Source organism: Haemorhous mexicanus, chromosome Z, assembly GCF_027477595.1.
Source record: "Haemorhous mexicanus isolate bHaeMex1 chromosome Z, bHaeMex1.pri, whole genome shotgun sequence".
NCBI classification, from domain to species: Eukaryota; Metazoa; Chordata; class Aves; order Passeriformes; family Fringillidae; genus Haemorhous; species Haemorhous mexicanus.
The window spans coordinates 55,846,715-55,871,657 of NC_082381.1; the positions used below are offsets into that span (position 1 = coordinate 55,846,715).

At 37.9% G+C, this 24,943-nt stretch overlaps 1 protein-coding gene across 1 annotated transcript in view; it reads right to left on the bottom strand.

Moving 5' to 3' along the window:
• ADAMTSL1 (ADAMTS like 1) overlaps positions 1-24,943 on the bottom strand; it is a 178,290-nt gene that overhangs the window by 65,769 nt on the left and 87,578 nt on the right. The window contains exons 11-15 of the mRNA XM_059874000.1: positions 23,587-23,791; positions 22,157-22,304; positions 19,251-19,335; positions 9,481-9,782; positions 4,796-4,925 (exon numbers count right to left, since the gene is read on the bottom strand). Coding sequence (XP_059729983.1) covers positions 4,796-4,925; positions 9,481-9,782; positions 19,251-19,335; positions 22,157-22,304; positions 23,587-23,791 — 870 coding nt within the window. The remainder of the gene's footprint in view (positions 1-4,795; positions 4,926-9,480; positions 9,783-19,250; positions 19,336-22,156; positions 22,305-23,586; positions 23,792-24,943) is intronic.

The following is a 24,943-nucleotide window of genomic DNA, read 5'->3' on the forward strand; positions in this document are numbered from 1 at the left end:
CCCCAAAATGCAAGAACTGGTAGTTTTTGATAATAACAAGAACTGGTATCACAGTAAGGCTATAGTGCAGTATCTGTAGACATAATGACTTGCAGACCTTTTAACCTTTTTCATGAACTAGATAGAGATGCTCTAATACTTCCCCCCACCAATGCAAAACACATCTGTATTGACACCCTTCCACACATAGGTCACCTTTAAAGGATTAGAGAAAGCTCTGGCCCTTTCATTCACATTGAATTAATTTCAGATTGTTGATGGGAGCATGACTTACACTAAGTCTGGCCTATCACCAATCTAATGCCTTGAAAAACATGTTGATTTTTTTAATCCTTTGTAGTTTAACTTCATCTGGGAAATAGAGCAAAACAGATGACAATACCACATTTAGCAAATAAACATTAAAATAAGAACAGGTGATTCATCACACAAACACAAATCAAGCCAACACAGAAGAAAAGAAAGAGAAAAAAAAAAATTAGGCAATGAGGTAGAGCCCAGGCTAAGTCATGCAACATTTGCCCTTTTGGTTAGGTATCAGAACTACTCAGATGGTTTCCTGTCTTTTCTTGCAAACCACAGAGGGTTGAAGTGGTAAAGGGAGAGTGCTGGGGTGAAATTTTGTGCTATTCCTAGAAGCATCTGCTTTTTCTTCTTTTTTTTTTTTTTTCTTTTCATTTTGTAGAATTCAGCTGTTCTTTGTTGCACAGAAATAAAAGTTCAGTTTTGAAAATATTCATGAACAAAGCTGTAAAAATTGCCTGTAATTTCCTCCCTTTTCAGCCATCTGGTTTTCATTGCTTTGATTCTCTCTTCACTACTCCATAGATGTTTACCAAAACTTTTCAACACGCATTGAGCAAATTATTGAGCAGTTATAATTAATAGCAGAGTTACAACATTCTCTTTCACCCCTTTGGTAGAGCTTGCATGCTCACCATGAGGTGCTCATGCTGTTGCTCTTATAAACAAGAGTAATTATATCTGATTGGATGATGACTGCCTCTGTAATTCAGGGTGTGGAGGCTGAGGAAAAGACACATTTTGGATGTTTCATTTTATTGCTGAAAACAGCCAAGCTAACATTGAAACAGGGTTCTTCTAATTGGGTTTTTTTGGTAGTTTAGAATACTAACATAGCAATTAGCAAAACTGAGTGATCTTCCCTTTTGTATTTTTCACTTAGAGAAGAAACTTCTAGACACTGAACAGCTATTCTGAGTTTACTTTTGGAAGACTGTGCTCTGCTCAATTATTGCTATGTAATTCTTCAAGTGGTACAGCTTGACTGAAACAAATTAAGTAATTGAATGACTGAATTAAAATTGCCATAGTCTTCATTCCTCTCTTTCCTGTAGAAAGCATGCTGGCTCTCCTAGTACATAAAAACAAGCTATATTCTTTTTCTAGAAATATTAAACTAAGTTAATGACAACAAATTTTCCTCTGCAGCCATTGTGCTGAAAGTCAGTTATTAGCTCCCAACTTAGCAATCAGCTCTGCAGTGTTTTCCATTTTCTTAATTCAGTTCAAAATGGGAAATTTTGTTACAGTGCTTTCCAGGCGAAGAGGGTCTGGACTCTTTTTCTGCTATTGTTCTTGAAGCAATAATCAAAAAACTCTCAACTAAATCTGAAACCCCCGGAGACTCAGTTGGGGTTTTAATATGGAGGAAATCTTCCAATTTTTGTGTGCAGCTCTTCCTGATTCTTAATCTTTCTTCTGTAAGAATTTTAAGTATGGGATTTTTCAGACTCCATACAGCTGTGAGTATCTGAAGACAGATTTCTGTGGTTTAGTTTTTGTCTCTCTTCCATGTACTCAGAATAGTAATGTGCTAAGATATTAAGCCAGAATTCCAAAGAAAATTTCAAAGCATTCTCAGCTGCTGTACAAGCACCATCATCTCTCAGTGTTTTCATAAATGTGAAGTATATTGCCAGTATATTCTACCTTTTACCATATTCTGTTCCAAGACAGACCAGGGCAATTACAGACTGAAAAGGTTGATGACACCATAGGTTAATTTCAGGTATTAAGTGAACAAGGAAGTTTTCTAATCTATACACATCTATTTTCAGTAAGGAATAAAATGAACAGTAACCCAGTTACTGTGCAGATCCTTTTAATATCATTCTTCTAAAGTGTCCAAAAGAAAAAAGACAGATCAAAACCAGAATGGAATTACTCTTCACCTACTACTTCTACAATATCTTTCTTGAGGTCTTTCTGACCCTCCAGGAAGGCTGATGAGATTCTGTAGTTCAGTGCTTTTGTCTATCTGTAGTAAAACAGCTAAAACTCTTGTTTACGTCTTACACGACTAGCCCTTTGAGAGGCTACACAGTAGCCTCCCATGTACCCAAAAATGCCCATAGCAGAAGCAGCACTAAGCTTTGCATTTAAATCTAACATGTAAATGTTCTCCCTCTACAGCTAAGCAAGATCTTTAACTGTACTAGATTTTAGGCAGAATCATTAAATTCTAAGCATGTTGGGCTGCTTAGATTCAAGAAATGTCACTGGAATAATTTCTCTAAATATGTAAAGAGAGAATTTTTATTCTCTTGGGCTAGGCTTATCAGCCTTTTCTTCATGCTGTGGGCAATATTTCCTTGCCTACCTAGACATTCATCACCATCTCAGTTGCCTTTTCAGTGGAATGCCTCCTCTACCCACAACAACTGCATACTCCAGCAGTCACTTATACATCAAGAATATTTTAGGAAAGTGGTTTTTATAATTTTTGCTTCTGTTAACACACTTAAGCAGCTGGAAAACAGAGAGAAGAGCCAACACTATGAGACCAGCCAGCTCTCTCTATAAGTCATCAGCAAGAGCTCTGGGAAGTATCAATGGTTCACAGATTTTGGAAACTCCTGTAGAAGAGATCTAGGTTCACAGCCACAGTGTATTATAATTTTTGGACTTGTCAGTGGGTAGAAATGCCTTCATCAGCATACATAAGGACATGATTTTAGCCTAAATTTTCATCAGACTCGTGGATCAAAATCTCTTGAATTAAAATTGTGAAGTATCTTATGATTTAAACAAGGAGAAAATCTCAATTTCAATAAATAATCCTTTATTTTTTTCCTTTAAAAAAAGTATTAGAGTAGCTGTAAATAATTATTATAAAGCAAAAGTTTTTATACACTCTTTCATTATTATACCTTTGTATTGAACACAGCGACATTGCTAGGTGTAGCGCTTCAGAAACATGAAGGAACTAAGGTAATTATCCCATCACACCCTGCCTGGAAGACACATCAACTTGCCTTCTTGCCTCTCTTTCCATTAGCCATGCTGCCTGCAGTCTGCAGGCCTGCTTGCTCTGACCAGAGGAACAGTTTTGCAGAACACGTGCTGTTCTTCATCCTGGGCCTGCAGACAGGCAATTTCCTCCAGACTGAGGGGCTTCAGGAGAGAAGTTGTATATACAGGGGAGAGACTCATTTCCCCTCCTCTCAGTTGCAGCCCCAGGGGTGGATTAAAGCTGCTTAGTCTTCCCCCTCTGCAGCAACCCCCTTTCACCTTTGCTTCACGAGCTGATTCTCACCTATAGAATGATCCTCTTGTAATTCATGGAGGGAAATGCAGACCTATGGCTGCTTTAAAGTAGCTCCACTCTGGTGGCAAGGTTACCACAGCCCTATGGATAACCACGCAGATTAATTTGACGAGTATTCATGCAATTACTCAGATTAATTTTGTAACAAAAGTCACATGAATACTGGCCTACAAGAGTGTGTTTTGTTTTTTCTTTATTACTGAGTACTTATTTTTCATGTCAGAATTGGTGGCTGTTCAATCTTCTACCATGCACTCACAGCAGCACTGATGCTTCTACCCTATGGATTACCCACAAGAATTCCACCTACAAAGTAATTTTCAAACATTTATATAATATTTCTGTGTTATTTTCAGCAATAAAGATAATTTAACAAAGTTAGAGTGGCATTATTATCATAAGCAATACTTGTAATGCTTTGGTAAAGAAATTTCAATCTATTTGTGTCTGCTTGTCACAAATTCAAAATCCTGATTACCAACCAAACTGTTATTTATGTCCTTATTGTTATTTCATGCTGGCCATCTTTTAATGTGAACCTTCTCTGTGTATCCCAAATCTACTATTATTCATAACAACATACCTCTCTGTAGCCTGTTGTCTTATAAATCATATGTGCACCTATCAATAAATGCTCTGAGGTATATCTACCACCTGGACAGTGCTCAGTGTTTTAAGTAGTCCAAAGTTATACGTCAATGTATTTAAAATCTGCTGCAGTGGCACAGTGGAGCAAATGCACCTGTGTACAGCTGGGAAAAAAGACAATATGTATACAGTACATCCTATAGACTTGACAGACCCTATTCAAATAAACCATAAGAATGTCATAAAAGCTATTTTCTGTTGTTGAGGGTGCAGATGTGAGTATCTGCAGAGAAAGATCTGCTGTTTTAGGGTCACGATTCAGGAAACTGCCTGAGGCCAGGGACAAGCATGTTCTGCAAAACCTTTTCTGAGAGGAGAAGTTGGAGAAGTCGCCTCAAACTTGACAAAACTCTGGGTAAAGTTAATCCAATCCATAAACTGTTCATTTGAAGGACTTGAGAGGCAAACAGTTTGAAGTTTGCCCTTTGGTCTTACTGCTGCTTTGTACTTCCTGGTCAATGTGATTGTGGCAGGAAGAGGGTGTAAGCCCCTGCAGTCTAAGAAAGGCATGCTTGAAGCAGTGTTTCTCCAGACAGAAAGGCAGTAGAGTTTGGGGTCACTTAAAATTATGCCTACCTTGGGGGGCAGGGGTCCAGGCTACAGGACTTCAGCAGCTGTGGAGGACGACGGCTGCTAACACACAGTGTTTCGTCTGCAATCTCCCTAGTTTGTTTGTTCAGACAGGTCACCACAGCTTCCTGGACACCTGCACACAACAAATAATGGTCACAACCAGCTCTCCATACCTGCAGGGGCAGCCAAGGTCAGGGGTGGGCCCAACAGGACAGAAAAGCTGCAGCATGTGGTGACACCCAGTCTCCTGCAGCCCCAGCTGCACACTTGTTTTGGCTCTCAGTCTCTGAAAGGTTTCTCAGTGCTGCAGTGAATAGTCCAAGGATTCGTGTACTGCTCACCTCCCTGGACAGAAAATTGTCCTGTGCTCTCATTTTTTTCCTTTTTGCATAAAATGCAATGAGGCACTTTTGTTTTCAGGCCAAGCAGACTAAGGTGTGAAGGTGGCCATGGCTTTAATATGCTATATTTTAACCAACAGCATGGCTTGAAAAAGCAAAGTAAAACATGGTCGGACAATTCAGCTTTTCTCAGTTTACTCTTCTGCATCCACGTGCCTGCAGCAAAATTAAAGATGCAAACCTGCAGAGTGTATCTGAGAGCTGGGAAAGAATGGGTTAGAAAGACCTGGGAAAGAACAGCAGCTGTTGGGACTAAGAGAAACTTATTATTGTTTAACTCAGAAATTCCTTGTTACAGCCAAAATCCTTCGTAGTCTATGGCATACCAGTTCCTCTCACCTTTCCTATGACTAGGGGCATCACAGAATTTTTGGATCACAAGGTCAGAAAGCTAGAACATTAGGGATTGCAATATTGCATGTCACAGGGAAGAGGAATAGATGAGAAAGCATTTATTTCCTCATGGGTAAAAGGGGTCTGAAAAGGTCTGAGGATAATAATTGGCCTGAACTTCCTGAGAATCTGATCCACAGTGGTTCAAATACAATGAAAATATGCTTTTTACATTCAGTCCTGAGACCTCAGTTAGGAAAAGATTAGCTGAACTCCCAGCAATTACATTACAGTTTCAAAAATACCACTTTTCCAAAACATCTTACAATTTTTTTAAGATGCTATTGTGAAGGGAAAAAAAAACCCAAACCAAAACAAAGTGTTGTAAGACCTTAAAGACCTCCAAAAACAGTGTCACAGAGTTAACAATATATTCTGGTGTTTCTAATTCCAGAGCACATGTCATTAGGCAAAAAATGATTTCATATCCTTCAAGAGGACCAAAGTGCTATATAGCTGATCATAGTCCCTGTATTCCTGACATTATTCACAAATTCATTCTCCTTAATCTCAGTATTGTCTGGGGCCCCCAGAAAAGAGGCTTGTTAACCATTTTTTTGGCTGCTATGTGTGTAATCCTATTGAGGTTATGGCTATAACACAAGATTATGCAGTGTGTCTCCTGTATTCCAGATACCAATAAAAAGAAAGAATTCAACAGTTTTAGACATGGACACCAACACCAAAATTACCAAAGTCCCTCTAGTCAGCCAGTGCTGTTGGTGGTTTCCTTCTTTATGAGGTGGCCCCATATTTTCAATTTTGCTATTCAAGTCATCTCTCAAAAGACTTGAAAAAAATTGCAAAGAGGGTAGCCTAGTGAAAAGACAGAACTAATGGTAGTGATTTATATCTAGGAAAAGAAACTTACAAAACTTATGTATATGAACAAGATGTTCACTGCCCTGTCATGTTCATTATTTTTCTGGCTCATTCATTTTTCTGTTGAGCATGTAATCATATTGTGTGCAGTAAGCACCGGCATATGAATGCTCCTGGCTGAAGAACAGAGGTGGCTCTCTACCTGATAGGAAATGGCCCTGTGTTCAAACTACTGGTCTCTATTTTGCATGCAACATCTGTGCAGGCCTGATATCAAGACCAATTTGATGAAGCCAGGAGAGAAGGGCTGCTGATCCAGAGGTATGGAAACCATGAAAGTATTTTTCCAGACTCTGTGGAAAAAACCCACAGATTCCTGCCACATGCTGGATGACACATTTCTGTTTGTTAGACATATAGCTCACTCACCTTCTGTATGTCCTTCTCAGATAAAACTTTGTAAACTGAGCATACTTCCACAGCTTCAGTTTTTCCTCTCTGAAGGGTGTCACCCATGAGCTCTCGAACAATTATTATCAATTTAACACTTTTCCATTGACTGTTTCAATGTTGAATGCTGAAAAGTGATGACTATAAGGTCTTGAATTTCAACCTTTTCTCCATTTCTCAAGCTGATGGTTTTACATAATCAAATTCATGTAGCTACTACTACATACTACTGTTCTTCAGTTTTCAGTATCCAACCAGCCCTAAACCTCACAGTAAGTTCATTCCTTATGCTTATTTCTCTCTTTGCAATCTAAGTCATCTCTGATTGCAATTCCAATAATTCTTGTCCATACTACAGGTATTCTAGTCTGTCTGTTAAAATTTATTTTTATCTTTGACAGGTCTAGTAATCTTGCCTGACAACATAGATATCAAAGAAAAAGGTTCCTGTCTGAATATGGTTGCTAGAATGTTTATTGACAGTTTTTGGCTTTAATAGCTTGTGCCAGAAAACAAAAAACCCAACTCAAACCAAATAAAAAAACTGCTGAAACAAACAAAAACCCCCCCAAACAAAACAAAAACCAACCAACCAAAAACAGACAATAAAAAAAAGGAGAGAGAGGAGAACAAAAAAAAATCTGGCTTGCCCCAGGAGTAAAAAATGTGATCAGAATCACTTTCTTCAGCTTCCTCTTGAATCTCACACTAGTGTGTCTCAGCATAATGACAACTGTGCCTCTATTTTTTATAGGCCAATGTGGCAAATGGTTGAAAGCTTTAAATTAGGATGGCTCATCAAACATTTAGAAAATATAAAAACTTTTGATCATAAATCAGAAGTACCACAGCACAGAGATAATTAAAAAAGGCATATGAATTTCAGGAAGTTCATTTGCCAAGTAATTGAATTCAAAACATTATTTACTGCACAATATTATTAGAACAAAAGCTGTCACTTTTAAAATTGCTTTCCTTGGGAAAAAAAGAAATCAGTTCTCAATAGGAAATCACAGTATAAAAATGTGGAATGGTGGGATGTGAATCTAGGCAGTCTAAGTTCGCTTTCAAAACACCATCAAATGAGAACTTATATGTTTATATCTACCAGGATAGAATAATTGTTGCATGATATTTGATGACAGCTCTGGGAAATGAAGCCACCGGCAGCAGACTATATGACTAACTCATTCCTTCTGGTTGCTGCTTCTGAGAGGTGAAAGGTTACTTCTGCATCTATCCAGTTTCTTCTCCCAGGACTGTAAAACCAATAAAATTAGTTTGACCAGTCTTGCACCTATAGCTACAAAAATATCTGACTTAGCATCGGCCAGTCTGGAAGGTTTGGAGTTGATGTCAGACAAAAAGAAATCTTAGCTAAAACTTTTTGCTGACAATTGAAAGAGATTAACTTTATAAAGAAAAATGTCTCCTACAAATCAGTCTCTGTGAGTTACATGTGAAAAATACAATCATGAGCTCTATATTCAAAGAAATTACTTCATTTCAAGAGGATATTTCTAGGAACTGTTCAGGTTTTGGTAGTCACAGTAGAGGTGTGATTAATTGTTACTGCACTTTTTTTTTTTTTTTTTTTTGTGTAGGAAATAAAGCAAAAGTTTCAGTGATCTGACAGCTGTGAACTGCTCTAAATACTGACTACTATCAGCAAGCCAAAAGCAAGCACAAAAAACCTTTGCATTATTTTCTAATTGTGGTTTTCAAGACTGTAACTGATTACCTGTGAATCTGTACATATTATTAACTCATAAAATCCTGAGTTGTTTTCAGTTCTACAGTATATACTTTGAATTTTTCTACAGTAATCCTTTCTTAAATCACCTGAAGGCTTTAAAGTAAAAAGACAAGAGCTGGAAAAATCCAGGTTTAATTTAAAAAATACTCGACTGGACATATTTCTCAGAACTGATTAGAAGAAATGATGAGGGAAAAAGGATATCAGAAATGTGTGTTAATGGTCTATAGTATGTGTGACCTGAGAACTTGATTAATTTTGAGAAACTACAATTGCCAAGCCTGCTTGTTTCAGACAACCACGTATTTAGTGCCATTTTGACATAAGTTTTCTTTTGCACTGGGATTAGAGCTGATGTCCCTTATTGATAGGAGATAGGGAATAGCTGAGCCCTTAAAATATCCATAATTTTTTTCATCTGCTGTGGGAGGACAATTTACTTCCATATGCTTTTGCTTGCACAGAGCAAACCAAGAGATAAGAACTAAAAATGATACACGATTGTTAACATTTAGCACCAGACCCCTTTAACATTTAGCTTTTTTTGGTGATTGTCTTTGGGTGATCAGTTTATAAAGGAAACAAATATGTGATAAACTGAGCACTCTTAGTGAGAGTATGAGCACAGATCTGGAAGTCCTGGGCTAAAATATGTGGTGCGCATGGGATTTTTTTGCATTTCTTATCTTGCCTTTTCAAATATGTTTGGATTCAACAATTTTAATGTTTTATTTCTTTCCTAAATGAAAGAAATAATTCCATGATTCTAAATAGCCATAGCAAAGCAGCATGTCTGTGGGTATTAAATACCAAGAACACACTTGAAGAAGGAAAACAAATCCAGGACAGAAACATTTTGCACTTACCTCCTCCACAGGACTCAGAGCACTCTGTAAAGCCTTCATATTCCCAGTCATAGAGCTCATCGAACTCCTGCAAGCTGCCATACAAAAGCTGAGTCTCCTCTGGGGTGTATTCAGTTGCCTCCCCACTGCAGGGACCACTGTAACAGGCTCTCTGAGACACAGGTTTGGGACCTTCACATTCGTCGATGGGCAGATCAGCCACAGACTGAGAGAAAGAGAGGAGCACTTGGCATTTCACAAGCCTCATCTGGCTGCCTACTCCACAGGTGACACTACAGGTGGACCAAGCCTCAGGAATAAAGCTGTGAGGGGAAGAGAGCAAGGCAAGTTATATGCATAAGTTGCCAGGGAAGCAAAAGCAGGATAGCCCTATCCAGGTCAAATTTTATTTAATGAAAAACAAGTACTTCATCTCATCATATATTTATTAAAAACTACACACAGGAGGTTCTACTGACAGCTCAGTGGCAGGTCACCCCATATCTAAGACATAAGACAAACCCTTGTAACACCCACTTTGATCCTGAAACATCTCAGTGCAAGTCATCTAGCAATCTCCCAATGTGCCCAATGTATGTGGTGATCCCACTAGCTACCTTTTTCAAGTATTCAAACTAGATAATCTTTGCCTTAATTGCTAATTTTTTTTCAGTAGTAAGTATTGAGCAGCCTGCTGTTATCCGGTAATTGCAGTACTACATGGAAAATAATTTCAGTTGTTTTTCTTGTGTCACAGGAACTGTTTTTAAATCTTAATTTGAAGCTAGCAAAAGGTGAAGAGAATTCATAATTTCTTAAGCCTTTTTTTGTTGTTTTATTTTTCTTTTAAAATTAATATAAATAAGATTTTTAAAAATTTAAATAAATTTTGAAACTTTTTTTTTCCCCACAGAAGTTACCTTTCTCTCATTAAAAAAAAAAACCAAAACAACAATATTTAATTTCTATTGTGGATTTCTTTATCTGTTGCACTTATCTTACTGATCAATAGCCCTCATATTGCTCAAAATTTTTCCTTCTGGAAGTCTGTGAATATTTTATTAAAAGCACTTTGCAGCTGTCATTACAGTAAAACAGGCTGAATTCCATCTCTCATTATTTTCCTCAAAAATGGAATAATTTCTCAGTTTCTCTGTGTTGTCACTGCTTTTTCAACGTCAGTGCTGTAGCATTTTACTGGACTAGAATTTTACTCAAAGTTATCAAGCCTAAGATTCACATCCAACTCTATACCACATCATTACTACTTTGTTGCAGTAATGTAACGCACCTTGTTTTGCTGTGCTTATACTTAACTAAGCTGACCCCTAAATCTATAGAAACATGAGTTTCAGGGCACTCTGTAACCTGCAATACCTGTGCTTTGGTACCTGATGTCAGTGGCACTGGAGCACTGAAGTTATGAATGCAGCATAATTTAGATAGCTTTATCTGACTGTCTTGCCATCTCCATGGGCCATTCTTCAAAACCTTCTGCCGCAGGCAAGTTCTAAGGCAAGGGCTGTAGTTATACTTCAAGGACTAGAACAAATGAATGAATAGCTGGATCTGGCACTGATCCTCGCTGGACCTCACAAGAACAATCCCTGTTGATAACACTCCCTCATTAACAATAAGTGTTTGGAATCTGTCTGCTTCTGCCAACTCAGCTTTTGGGATGTATTTTTTGTGGAAACCTGGCTGTCACTGACAGTATTCATCTTCCTTTGGTCTTTATTTTGATAGGCCACACCAAAATTGGACAGCTTTGCCCAGGGCTAAAGGCAATATACCTGTCTGTTTCCACTATGATCTGGGGCTCTAACAAATTCATTTCTTACCTGGGAATCCCATGAACGGTTTTGATAGGAAGAAAAGGGATATTTAGTTTTGGGACCAGCATATTTGAAAATATTTTTACACTCTTCTCCTTTTCATCCCCTGCCTTTCTCTTGCTGACAAAAGGACTTTTCCTTCATGCTGAAGTTAAAAAAAATCCAAAACCTAAAAGGGAAGCTAGTGTTTTCCCAGGATGCATATATCAGAATCCTTGACTGGAACATCACAGTCTTTTGGAGCAGGTAGTGTGCATCTCTTTACCCAATTTTTGTGGGTCTTTATAAAATCTTGTTATAAACCTGGCATCTGTTACTAGCACTATACATGGAAAGTAACAGAAAGGAAAGAAATTAATTCCAAATATTATTGTAAAATTTGAAAATATTTATAATGCTGCTACAAAGACTGAGAGAATTCTTTTAGGAGGAAAGTTTTGGGAAACTAATGATGCAAACTTGTTCTATTTTCATAAGATATTAACTTAAAATATCAGTCGTGTTTCCAAGTTGATAACTTTCATTTTGAGAGGGTTTTACCTTCAGCAGCACAGGTGGGCCACTCTAGGACTGCAGCTGCTGAAATTCTATTTTGATACGGAAAATCTCCTATCAGAGATTAAGCAGGTTGCATCAGCCACTATGACTTGGGTATTTTTACTAGTTAAAATGTGCAGCTTCTTAACCTGGTAAACTGAAAGGTAGAAATGCTAACCAAATTATGGAAAAAAAAGGTCCTGGTCTTCATCAGAAGCTGTCTTTCTTATATTTTTGAACACTGTAAATTGTTCTGTAACTTTGCTTTGTTGAAGAACTGCTGTACTCCAAACCAAAAGGGAGGATATTCTTCAAGATATTAAAATTATTCATTTAGAAAAACAGAGATACTTCAAATACTTGGAATATTTACACATGATGTGTATCATACATACAAACATGGGAAAAAAGGGAGAGGACACAAAAGAAAAGTAAGAACATTACTAAAGAAGACTGGATCCTTTTTGAAATGAGGCTTGATCTATAAATGTCAGGTATTATATTATTTCACCCGAGTCAGCAACTCATCATGAAAATAATACTTGCAGGAAATTGGGGTTTTTTTAAGCTACCTAGGCCAAATTTCTACATTTCAAGTGCTAATGTGATGGAATGGAAATGTGATTTAATTCTAATATAACTGTTAGCTGGTAAAGAGAAAATCAGCCAAATCAAAAGAGCTGAAAGCAGAAAAAAGAGGGGAAACTCATTAAACCCTGCAAAGAAATCTCCATATAGTAATAGTCATTAGAAATGGAACATTTATGTAATGTGAATGTATAACATAAATATACAATATTTCTGAATTTTCCACCATTCTAACACCAGAAAATTATAAAGGCTTTCAAATATCTTTGTGTTGTCATTAATGACAAATGCTGCTAAATGGTGAACTCAAACCACAAAAAGTGTATGAATAAAAAGGAGACAGTTCACGGATTTGAAGTTATTTGAAGTATATTGTCCATATAGCTCATCTTCCACTGCTCAGCATTAGGCATTTCTGTATGCTAACCTCTGAGATACATGGAAAATGGAAGTAGTGGAATAAATATACTGAAAAGTACTTTTTTAGAAAATGGGAAATAATTGAGGTATTGGAAAAAAATCCCAATATTGCCAGGTGGAATGTGCCTGGGCTCATCCGGCCCTAGTGCTCTGAACCAAAGGCAGCAGCTGTGGTGTTTCACCTCAGAGACACCTTTGGCTGGCTGGAGGTTGCAGTTAGGCACTTGGAATAAGTCCAGACATATTAGAAACTCAGTTTACCTCTAGTGGAAAAGGTTCAGGCGATGGAGAAGAGAAAGAGAGCGGATTCCACCGGAGGGTTAAATCCAGGGTTTTATTCCAGGATCACAGAGCTCTGAATCTTGGTAACAGCTCCAACAGAATCCCGACTGCATGGTCTCTGTGTCTTTTAAGCTCCCAGGGAGGGAGGAGGGAAAGGATAGGTGAGCCACCAACCAGGTGGGAGGGGTAGAGTCTCAGGAGACAATGACACCTGGACAGGCCAATGACCCCAGGTCTGAGAAGCATCTTTTGAACTTCTGCCAATCACACAACGCCCTTACTGGAATGTGGAACTTGAGAGAAAGCAGTCAGGAAGGGGGCAAGGGGGAGGGGAAGACGTTGGTACACCTGAGAGACAGGATATTGCTTAACACCGCAACATTGAGGTGTTTCAGTTGTCATTCCATATTGTTTAATTAAATCCCAGTGTAATAATCGTCCTTCTAACAACAAACCTAACAAACAAGACAAAGGCAATAACTCATTCCTTCAGCTAAGGACTGATGTATATTCCCTTCCATATAGAAACATATACGTAACTGGAGAAGTCAGAAGAGAATTCAGAACACAATGTCAATGCTCAATAGTGGGAGACCTTTCACAGCAGCTCACCGTGGGTTCAGACTGAGACCCACAGAGAACTCTGCTGAGTGTTTCAGAGATTTTCAAAACTCTTGATGTATGTAGCAACAGCCTCTTCTGTCGAGGACATGGTTACTTGCAATATTTTATGAGGAAAACCAAGTGTACACATACTGGCGTGCTTTGAGCTATGGAGAAAAATAGCTAATTTTCTTCACTGCTACGTAATTAAGTATTGCCCATAATTTTTATTGCTTAATGTTTTTTTGTTTGTTGCTTTTTCTCCTCTTGCTTTGTTTGATTATTTGCTTGTTTTAAAACACCATTGGTTAAATCCATGGCTTAGATAAGTCTGAGGTTTTGAGACATGCACATACCAGTGGGACTGGTGTTCTAAGGCAGAGACACACATCTATTGAGATCTCTAAACTCAGATACTACTGGTGAAATTAAATGTTCAGTGGCTTGTTTGAAGGCTTGGGAATTTTCTGTGATAGATCCAGAACTGAGCACAGACTTCCAGACTCCTTGTCTTGAGCTGAAATGCAAACCTCTCCTTTTCCTTGAGGAAACACCACCTTTTCACAGGTTTTAAGGCCTGGGTAACACCACAGGATGCTCACATAACAGCACTGGATAGCTGCTGTGTCATTATTCAGAGATGTGAAACAGTGGTCATTACCACTTATCAAGAAAATATCAGGCTCCATCTGTAAGAGTATTAAAACTGGAGGCAGCTGCACAGGTCCAATTCCAATCAGAGTGATTCCATTCAGTCCCTCTATAGTTTCTTTTAAGTTGCTTGAATGTGACTTTTCCTTCAGGTTTGTCTCTTTATTCGATGCTGTTGGTGCTTTTTATTCACTGCTGCCTTTCTCCACAGGGAACGATAACTGTTCCTGCCCTTAACATAAATCTTAAGTAGCTATGACTGTGTATAGTGGGTCCTTGAATGAGTAAATAGCAATCCTTAGCTAATGCATGCATTGATGACCTTCCCTTTGACCAGCCATTTATATCAGATCTTAACATGAGGATTCTTCCTTTTCACTCTATGAATCTGAAGTGGACAAGGAGTGGCTCAGTAGATAAAGCTATATATGTCCTCACTACCTTTTTTTTTGGCAATCCAACAATCAGAACATGCTCAATTTTTACAGGACAGCTGTAATAGGAAGTTTTAAACTTACTTTCTAACCTGTGAACCAGGTATAAAGGAACAATGGAAACTGTTCAATACGGAAAATCAAATTAAAATAACTTATGTGTCTTTAGAAACATAAATACCTACTGAAAAGTAAGAGAGATATTGGGTGCCTCTGCCACACTGGTCTTTCTGTCCATATCCAATTCCCTAAGGGCTTTGTCACCCCTGCTAATGCATGTCAGGAATTTCCCTTTGTTTTTTACTGAACTGGCCCCATCACTATGATGGTGCCATCTGGCATCCAGATATTATTGTTTGCCCACTCCCCCATCAATCTGCCATTCCCCCCCCACCTTTTTTTTTTTTTTTTTTTTGGCTAGCACCAGGGTTGTTTATAGCAGTATATTACAATTTGGACATGGTGTTAACATACAAAAGCATTTTCAAAAGTGAGAAATCTCTTAAGAAACCCTCCACTACTCATAAACCTAATCTCATTATACATAGAAAACCCCATGCTTTTTTAATCACAACTGCTATTCTTTCTGGCTCTCACTCTGTGCTGGTGTAATGAATTCTAGAGGAAGAGGACAGACAGACAGATACAGTGGCTCCTTCCTCAGCTAATTTCTAATTCCTGGTGAATGGTCAGTTCAGGGATGGACAGCAATAGGGGAACAACATGTACCTCAACACAGGACAGCAAGGCCTTCTCACCTTAAACATTTGTGCTGACATATATTACAATACTTTGCTACCAACATGGAATGTTTCATAGTAGTTCTGTCAGCAATTAATTTTTAATTTATCCCATTTAGGCATGCAGTAGGTCAGACAACCCAAACATAACTATTCCCTCTAGACTTGAAGTGGCTAAATTGGTTGTGATTAATTCTTTGAGCAGCAGAACCAATAAAGAAATATTTAACATGGATTTACATTGAAGACTGAATGCCCAAGTGGATACTTTTCTGTCTTTTAAGGACTGAACTCCTTTAAAACCTTTCCTTCAACTGTGGAATTCTACTCAGTCTTTTATTTCAGTGACACGTGTAGAAAACTTCCATTGAATTTTCTGAAGAATATCAACCAAGTTTGACAGGGGACTAAAATTCTCTGTGATAATTTTATACCTCTGTCAGAATCAGTTAATAGTAATAAATTCAGACATTACTGAGAGAAGAGGAAGGCAACTGACAGATAGACATATACAGACAAAATTCAACTGTAAGACTTGTTTGCATTAGAAATTCCTGGAGATATAAATTATGGAAGGCATTATACACAGATGGAATAAAATTGCGGCATCTGGTGCTCTGGCAGCGCATATCTGAGAATGAACACAAATTACAGGTGGAAGGATAGTATGTGAGAAATACTGTAGCTTTATAAATCATAGTGTGCAATTTCATAACCAAAATAATATTCAGTAGAAAGTAACAAAAATCAGAAGACATTAATACAGAGATTCACAAATGCGAGAACTCAATTCATAGAAGAAATATGCTGATTCTCAATATAAACTTTGAGAAAGACAATAGAATTGCTTATAGCTGAGCTTTGTTTTCTTTTTCTGAAGAAGGATAAGGGAGAAAGGGTCACAGTGGTCAGGGAAGAGTGGTCTACTGGCTACAAAGAATGGCCCTGTCTGTAGAGGAGAATGGGGGCACTCAGGGACTTGGTGGCAAGAGCCTCAGATGAAGTGAGGGAAAAGAATGAATCTGTGCTGATGTCTGCCCAAGTGGAGTAATGGAGTTGGTAATTGCTGCTCCAACACAGAGTGAATAGGAAAGTCATTTAATCAGCCATAATATGATCATTCATCAGCCAAAATATATGGGTGGTAGCCTGACATCTGTAAGAGTGGTGAGCCGTGGAGTATTACATTGTGTCTCTGCCCAGCTGCAGCAACACTGGCCAAAAAGTGTATTATCAGGGAATACACCTTGCTCTTAGTGTGTTTGAAATCCCTACACAGCTGAATGAAAGCTGGCCCCAAAGTTGATTGTCCCTTGTACTTTGGTGTGTTCTAAATGTTTTGTCTCCTTTTTTATATTGTTAAGCACAGTTTTTCAATCTAATAATCAGGACCTAAAGTGAATAACTGCTAAAAGTCAGACATTAATGAAAAGCAGTGTTAATAGTGAGGCACCAAAACCAATTTTAGGTGGAAGTTCACTGCTCAAGATTCCTGAAAGAGATTAGATATTTACAGAACAATGTCCAGATGGACGTTACAGTTTACAAATGGGGATTGCATGGATGGTTCTTCCAGCACAAATTTTCTAATTTTTTATTTGGTTTTCCTGTCTCATGCCTTATCACCAAAAATCATTCTAAAGGAAACTCAAGGCATCTCTGAGTTCTGGGAAAGCTTGTGTGAAGACCTTGACTTTGTGCCCTTTATTATTCCTGTTAGTCAACAGATATAAAAATCTGCACTTGAATTTATATTAGCTAGGTTTCTCATCAGCCTAAAATTTAGATTAGAAATACTCCTAGAGGTCTGCCTTGCAGGGAGAATACAAGTGTAAGAAATGTCACCTCATGGCAGACTGAATCTAGTCTGGACAATGGCCCACTGTCCAGAATGGGAATAACAGCATCCCAGTGGCACAGCTGGAGCCTTGCAGTAAATGCAGCAGTCTTTGCAGAAAACGGCCTCCTCCAATGCAGCATGAAGTATAGAGGTGACATAACTGCACTTGAAAACAATTTGAAATTCTTAAATCCCTTTCCCTTTAGATCTCTCAAGGACTGTTTTAGTATCACAATATACCTGTAATGTTTTCCACAATATTTTGTTAAAATATGCATCATGACAAACAACAGGTTATGCCTATTCTCTACAAATCCCTTCTTGTTAATACCTAAGGCTATATATACCCATATATGTATATACACACACACACAAACATATATATACCTACACTCCTTTTCTACAGTGCAATCAACCTTGTTGACAAAAATGATCAAAAAATTTCTTAGTGTAAAAAATTACTCTGAATATGACCACATAACAGCATATCAGTATTGTTCCTATTTTCTGTATGTTCCCAAGGATTATTTGCAGGTTGATAAATACACATTTAACTAAGTAATTTAGTATAGCCATGAGAAAAATCACAAGGAAATGCGCTTTCCAAATGAAAAATTAGTATATCCACAAATATAAAATTTTCTAGGCTTTGACTCTGGATTAATCAACCTATAAAGTCTATGGAACTCTGGAAGCAGTTAAAGATCTCATTATTCTATGAGATCAGCTATATGTGATAGCTGCTACAAATATATATAAAGATATGAATTTATATTTGTCTGTGCATGTGCGTGTATAAACGCCTCTGTATACATATATTTGTCTATATGTATGCATATATACATATAGCAGCTGGATATTTTTTTTGTTTTTGAGGACTTATTACATATGTCTCCAGCTCGCTGGCAATGTTTCAGTTTCTAATTACTTCAATTAAGGCTAATTATGCCAAAACTGCAATTATATTGCATAAAAATGTTTTTCATTTTTATGTTTTCTTAATCTAATACATAGTTGGAGTTGTAATAAAAAATGCCATGTGCTCAGACACAAGGAATTGGATATTGATGGACACTATGTACAGAAGTTGCAATTATAGCATGGATTTATCACAGTTTCAGACAAAAACATCCAAGTTTTTGTACTTATAATAAAACATAAGAATACTTATAATTTCTCAGTTTCATTGCTCTAGGCTTATGTGGTATGCATCACAGGATTCTAGTTTATTTTCTGGTAAAATTTATCTCTTTTTTTTGCTGTTACTATGCTTTTCCTTGAGGAAAAAGACAAAAGGGAATAATCACTGGCTGCTTTTTTTTTGCTTCTTGCTTCACAGGGGTATTGATAAAATCAATAAAGCTGCCAAGCTGTGAAGATATAGTGGTACTAGAGAACATACATAGGTGGATGCTCTTTTATTATAATACTCTTGTAATGATCTCACATAAAATACGCCCATTTGATTAAATTAAATCTGCATTTACCCTCTTGAAATCTTCCTCTTTGCACCTAAGTATGATACAGCCTTAAGACCATAGATTTCCACAGGGCTGGGTTCATCCTTTACTCTGTAGCAGAAGCCAAATACATTCAAGAGATTGAAAGAGAGGCAGCTAGTTCTGCGCAAGTCCCGGGCTCCCACATGGAAACACAGAATCACAGAGGCTTTGGATTGGAAAAGACCTTAGGGATTCTCTAGCTCCCACTCTCCGTGCTTTGGGAAGGGACAACTTCCACCTAGACCAGGTTGCTCAGAGCCCCATGCAACCTGGCCTTGAACACCTCTGGAGAGGGAGCAACCACAGCTTCTCAGGACCACATAACCAGAACCTGTTGTAAGCAGATTTTTGAGACTTACGAGGGCTCTTCAGATACGGCTGTTCCTTCCTCCAGCTCTTGAGCCTGCTTAAACCATGGCAACTTTGCTTCCACAGGAAGTTTCTCTATGAAGCAAACACAAGCATGTGAAAATAGAAAGCATGTGGTAACACTGCTGTGTGTGCCACCCTCCCTGGGCTCACCAAGCATGGGTGTGATGTATGGGTACCCCCACACACATGGGGGCCAAGCAGAAAGAGGAGAAAGAGAAAGGAGAACACAGGGGAGAGAAAAAACTCTTTAATCACCTGGACTATATCATTTACAATGTTGTATGGCCAGAATATTTTACTGCTGCAGGTAGAAGGGCTATAGTAGCCTAAAGCCAGACAGGCAAATTAAAATTATCCCCTTTCAGACTACACAATGGGACTGTAAAGTGGGCACTTTGGAAAGTATTTTTTTGGAGGGAAACTTGCAAGTATAACAGGCCTGCATCACACAAGGCAAAATGTGTAACATGCCTGTGTCTACTTTTAAATTTCAGCATGTCAGAAGACACGCTGAGCTTGGTTTTGGTAGATTACAAAAATAAAGAAGATCCTCCTTTGATGAGTGATTCAAAAAACAGGAAAACTGTAATTAAATGACCGAGCTATGCTTTTCAACTCAATTTATCAGTTCATCAGCTATGTGGATTTAAAAAAATGAACTTGATACTTTTTCTGTCATTCCTGATGGAAAACAGTGGAGCTGCTTTTCTCCCTCTCCCGGATGTGCACACAGGGTAGTGAGCTGCTCTGCTCTGGGGTATGCAGGGCCGTGCTGCTTTGCAAGCCAAACTCCACTCTAATGCAATGTCAGAGCTGAGGAGTTGAGCTGAAGGCAGCAGAGCTGTTTTAGCTCTACAGGGGTATAAAGCAAGGGCAAATTTGGCACTAAATGCTGAGAAGGAGCTCTGCACTTCAGCAGAACATTCTGGGCTAGGATCAGGGGAAACAATACAAAATGCAGTGAGACTCAGACTACTGAGGAGAACCAGAGCCAAACCTATTTGCTTCTCACAATCACCTAAGCCTTTTTGGTTTGTGTAAGGATGGACTTGTACTCGCCAACAGGAGCAGGTTAATGTCATTCAGAATAGTCAGGAATTTTCTGTGGCTCTATTTTGCAGAACATTTCACACATGCACATGAAATTTTCCATCTCTCAGTTGTATCACAGAGGAAGAATCACCTACAATTTGCACAGCTACTGCAATTTTAGTCATGCAAATTTCCTCGGAGCAAGTTATTAACTGAGAAAAAGAGGGACAATAATAGAGTTACTATTCCTCTATCTTAAAAACAGCTTTCCAAGCTCTTCATCTATCATATTAGTGCCATTTAAGGATGAATGCCATCACAGCTCTTAGATTAATCTATATTTTAATAATCATCCAGAATATGTAGGAAATATTTCTGTGTTCTACAGTTTGTTTTATGGGTTTTGGAAAGTCATATCTTACCTGTGTGATTTTTTTTTGCTTAGATGCAAGTGCTTGTAAAAAGCAAAATTCTTGTCTAACATAGCCTGTTTTGTGGTTTTTTAAAATAACCTTTCTTTTTATACAGGTATAGTTAATTAGCATCTACACTGTAAAATTTGTTAGAGGATTAGAAATGTTGATGTTGTACAGAATGCTTTGACAGAAAAATGAACAAAAAGCACTTCTAACATAAGCTAAGGAGAAAAATTTACCTTTGGAGATTAAAGTAAAATATTTTCTTTTAAAACATTTCCAGTAAAAACACTTATATTACATACAAAGTTGTATTAGATGAATATACATTCTCTATAAAAACTGAAAATCACTACTTAATATAGTGACATCCTATTTTTTCCCATTATTGATGCAACATAGAGTGCCTTAGGGCTTGAATAAACTAAAATGAAATAAATTATATGAAAAATTTGCCTTCTATTTCTTTTTGCAGAGTGTGTTAGGAGAAGAACGACTTGCACATTTTTTGCCTTGTTGATTCTGTCAACTAGGAAGACTGTTTCCTGCTTTGTGTTAGTCTAGCTGTCAAAAAAAAAAATCAGTATAGGACTAAAACATTCAGTAGATGAAAGGTTCATTACCCCTTTTGCCCTAAATTTCTCACTCTAGTTGTGTGAAATAAAAAGGACAAATTTCTAGCCTAAAACTAGAATAATTTGGTTTGGATGGCATCTTTGGACACCATCTAGTCCAACACTCTTCTGAAACCACTGCTCAGCCTTCAAATTTACAGATATTCAAACATTACACCTTGCATTTTGAAAGGAAAATTGTGAGGGTGTTGCAGAACAAAGATGAGGAGAGAAACTAAACCAAATTACACCAAGCTTTGCACAGGACTTTTCATTCCATGTGAAAAAATGGAAGATGGAAGTAATTGCCTGTATTCAGAAATTATGTGTGCATGTACCACAAAGGGCAGCACAAGATGTTATGAGGGGTAAAGATGTCATGCTCTTGCAAGGGTGGGCTTCCAGAAAGGAGTAATTTACTTTGTACCCTGACGACTCCTGTTTGAAGACATTTCATGGTAGATAGAGGTAAGCAAAGCTTTCCTAGCTGGCCTTGCATCCTTCTAGGCAGAAGTCAGTTTCGGATGGTTTGCAACACAAGATCTCTTTTGTGTCTTGCTGCATTTGGCTCAGATGTAAACAGTGAAAATACAGCCAAATTTACATTTCTATTGCTTAGTCTGCTGGACCACAAATTAACTATGAAAAGCCCAAGCCTTGCAAGACAAAAGAGGTCAGCACTCACTCCAAGCTGCTGTTAGGCAGACAGGAACAGACAGGTGCAAAATCATAACTCAGTTGCAGGTGGAAACAGTGATCCCAGCAGCAAAACAAAACGGCTGAACATGAAAGAGCTCTGAAAAATTTACAAGAAGCATTTTGCCTCATTACCTTTGGGCTTGTAGCAAGGAGTGGGTACAACACATTCTTCTTTTATGTGTGGCTTTGTTTTAGTACTGCAGCCTCCTGTATGCATCCCCCTGTGGTCAATGCAGAGGACAACACGGTATCTGAGTCCTTGTCCACAGGTCACAGTGCACTGGATTGAAAAAAAACATGAAAGGAGAAAATGAAAAGGAGGAAAAAAAAGTCACACATAGCAATGACAAATATAAGGGGAATATGCAACATAAGAGAGCCAAACATGATGCAGAAACACCCAAACTTGAAAATAAAATAGTCATAATATTTGATAACTATAAATAAAGTGTAAAATTGACAGAAACTTTTGCCTTTTTGCTCAGAACATTTACTTGATTTGGACATTTTGCTGCTGGACTTCTCTTGCAGTGCCACCTTCACAATGTTGCCTACTTGGCTCCTAGCCATCTGTCCCATATTGGATATGCTCAGTAACACCCTGTCAGTTTCATTTGGAGCCACTCTGTTTTGCTTGGACAAAGTACAGGGGTTTATGCGTCAACAGGGATTACACTCAGCTATTCTGGAAAAAAGCACCAAACAGAATGGGAAACTACCAGGCTTTCTTCCCTCAGAAACTTTCTTAAGTTTTTTTTTTTTTTTTATTTTAATTTATTTTGCTGTGGTTCATCAACTTTTACCCCCTGCACAGATTGTTTCAAAATTGGTTGCACAGGAGACAATCAAAACTACTAATCAGCTGGAAGCACTATGGATGTTACCAATGTTGTCTTGCTCTTGAACAGCAGCTTTCATCTGAAAATCAGCAAACACTTTACAATTGGTCGAGAACACCTCATCTGTAGGTAAGCTAGCCTAGCTGCTAAAGCACAATTTACTTGTTTTGAAACTGAGGTGGTGAGAAAATACATTCAAGCCAAGTCTTTAATTACAAAGTTTAAATATTTCACTACTTTTGTGGAAGGACATTTCCAAGACATTTACTTTCATAGAGAAGGAAAGGCAAGTCAGAGACAGATAAATACAGGTATCAAAGAGCAGAGTCATATACAGATTTATGTGCTTCTTGAAATTTCTAAGTGATTTTGAGTTTCAATTTATGACTGAAATACTGTAATACAGAAATACCATGACATGCTTATTGGTGGGTTTTTTGTGCATTTCACTTATATTCCCAGTCTATTCTTAGTAGAAGATCACAAAATAATGTTACAGAGCAGATTTATTTTTCCATCATTCTCTTTGCTCATGTTCATCTTATTAATATATTTTTCCTGCGTGGTTACTTTGCAGTTAGACAAATAGTGTAATTTAAAACAGAGGTGTTGGTAATGAGAGAAAACAGTAAATGTCCTAACTTCCAAAACCTAACTGAAGTATAATTTAAGATATTTTCCCTAGTGTGCTAAGCACAAAACCGACAAAACTAAACTGATTACCGGAGACCATTCTTGAGCAAGCCACTTTGGACAGTCAAATATATTGCAAGGCTGGACAACAGGCATCTTTGGAGTATACATGCATTTCCATTCTTCCACGGGACTGATGTGCCCCTGAATGTCCTCTTCCACACAGGAGACGCTGCGGCTTTGAATGCCCCCTCCACAGGATGAGGAACAGGCGGTCCAGGGGGTACTTTCCCATCTGGGAAAACAAAGAGGCATCAGGAAACATTACCCTTCTTGTTCCCACCCCCACCTGTACCCCCAAAATGCATAAACTGCTATCTACAAGGTTTCTTGTTTGTATGGGGTTTTTTGTTTGGTTATGGTTTGTTTTGTTTTGTTTTTGTTTGGTTTAGCTTGGCTCAGCTCAGTTTTTTTACTGGGGTAACGTCAGTAAAAATTAATCATGTATCTGTTTTCACAGGTGTCCACAGCAGCAAAGCATGCTCATGGCTGGTGTCTTTTACACCACTGTTAATAATATGAAATCTCCTCTCTCCCACTAATCCAATTACTAGTGCTACAGAAAATCTAAATGCTTTTTACTTAGTTTTTTTTTTTTTAATTGATGGGATTATCATATTTTCATAATTTCTCATATTCTGGGGAATCTTTGCCCAGACAAAGAAATCACAGGAAACTCAGTGTGCTGTGAGACTGATGCCCCTTTTGCAGAACATAAAGGGAAAAAAGCAGTGTTTTTTCCAAGCAAGCAACTCAGAAGAGAAAAAAGAAATAAAAATGAGAGGAAATTATCAAAAAGAAAATGTGACTATATTTGTATGATTCATGTCCTCAGATGGATAAACCAGGTGGATCTTGTTTCCTTACAGTTAAGGCAGTGAGAGAAGCGGAGAAGCCATCTTTTCTCTGCAAGTGCCATTGAGAATGTGAGGAAAATTCCTAAGAACAATATATGCATGTTCTGAAAAGTTATGTATACTTATGAGAATAGTCCTTTTTTTAGTGATGCATATGCTATAAGATATGTATTACTTTATATATATACATACATATCTGTCCACACAAAATAGTCTGGTATTGCCTCTCTTATATTCAAGCCTTTGTCACAGATTGGATGTGGGACCATTCCCACGATCTAGTGTGGCTATTCCTATATATTATTGTGCATGACTGAAGCACAGAAGTATGTGTGTTCTGCCCACCTGGAAACATTTCATTAAATCATTTAATATTCCACAAGGCAAATGTCGTTTTCATAATGGCATTACAAAACACTGTTTGAAACAAGAAGTTTGGTCAAAAGATTTCAGTTTTTCTGAAAAACATCCCACCTCTTTCCTCCTTCAGACAAGAAGGAAGAGAAGTGAAAGCTGAGGACTTTTATTGT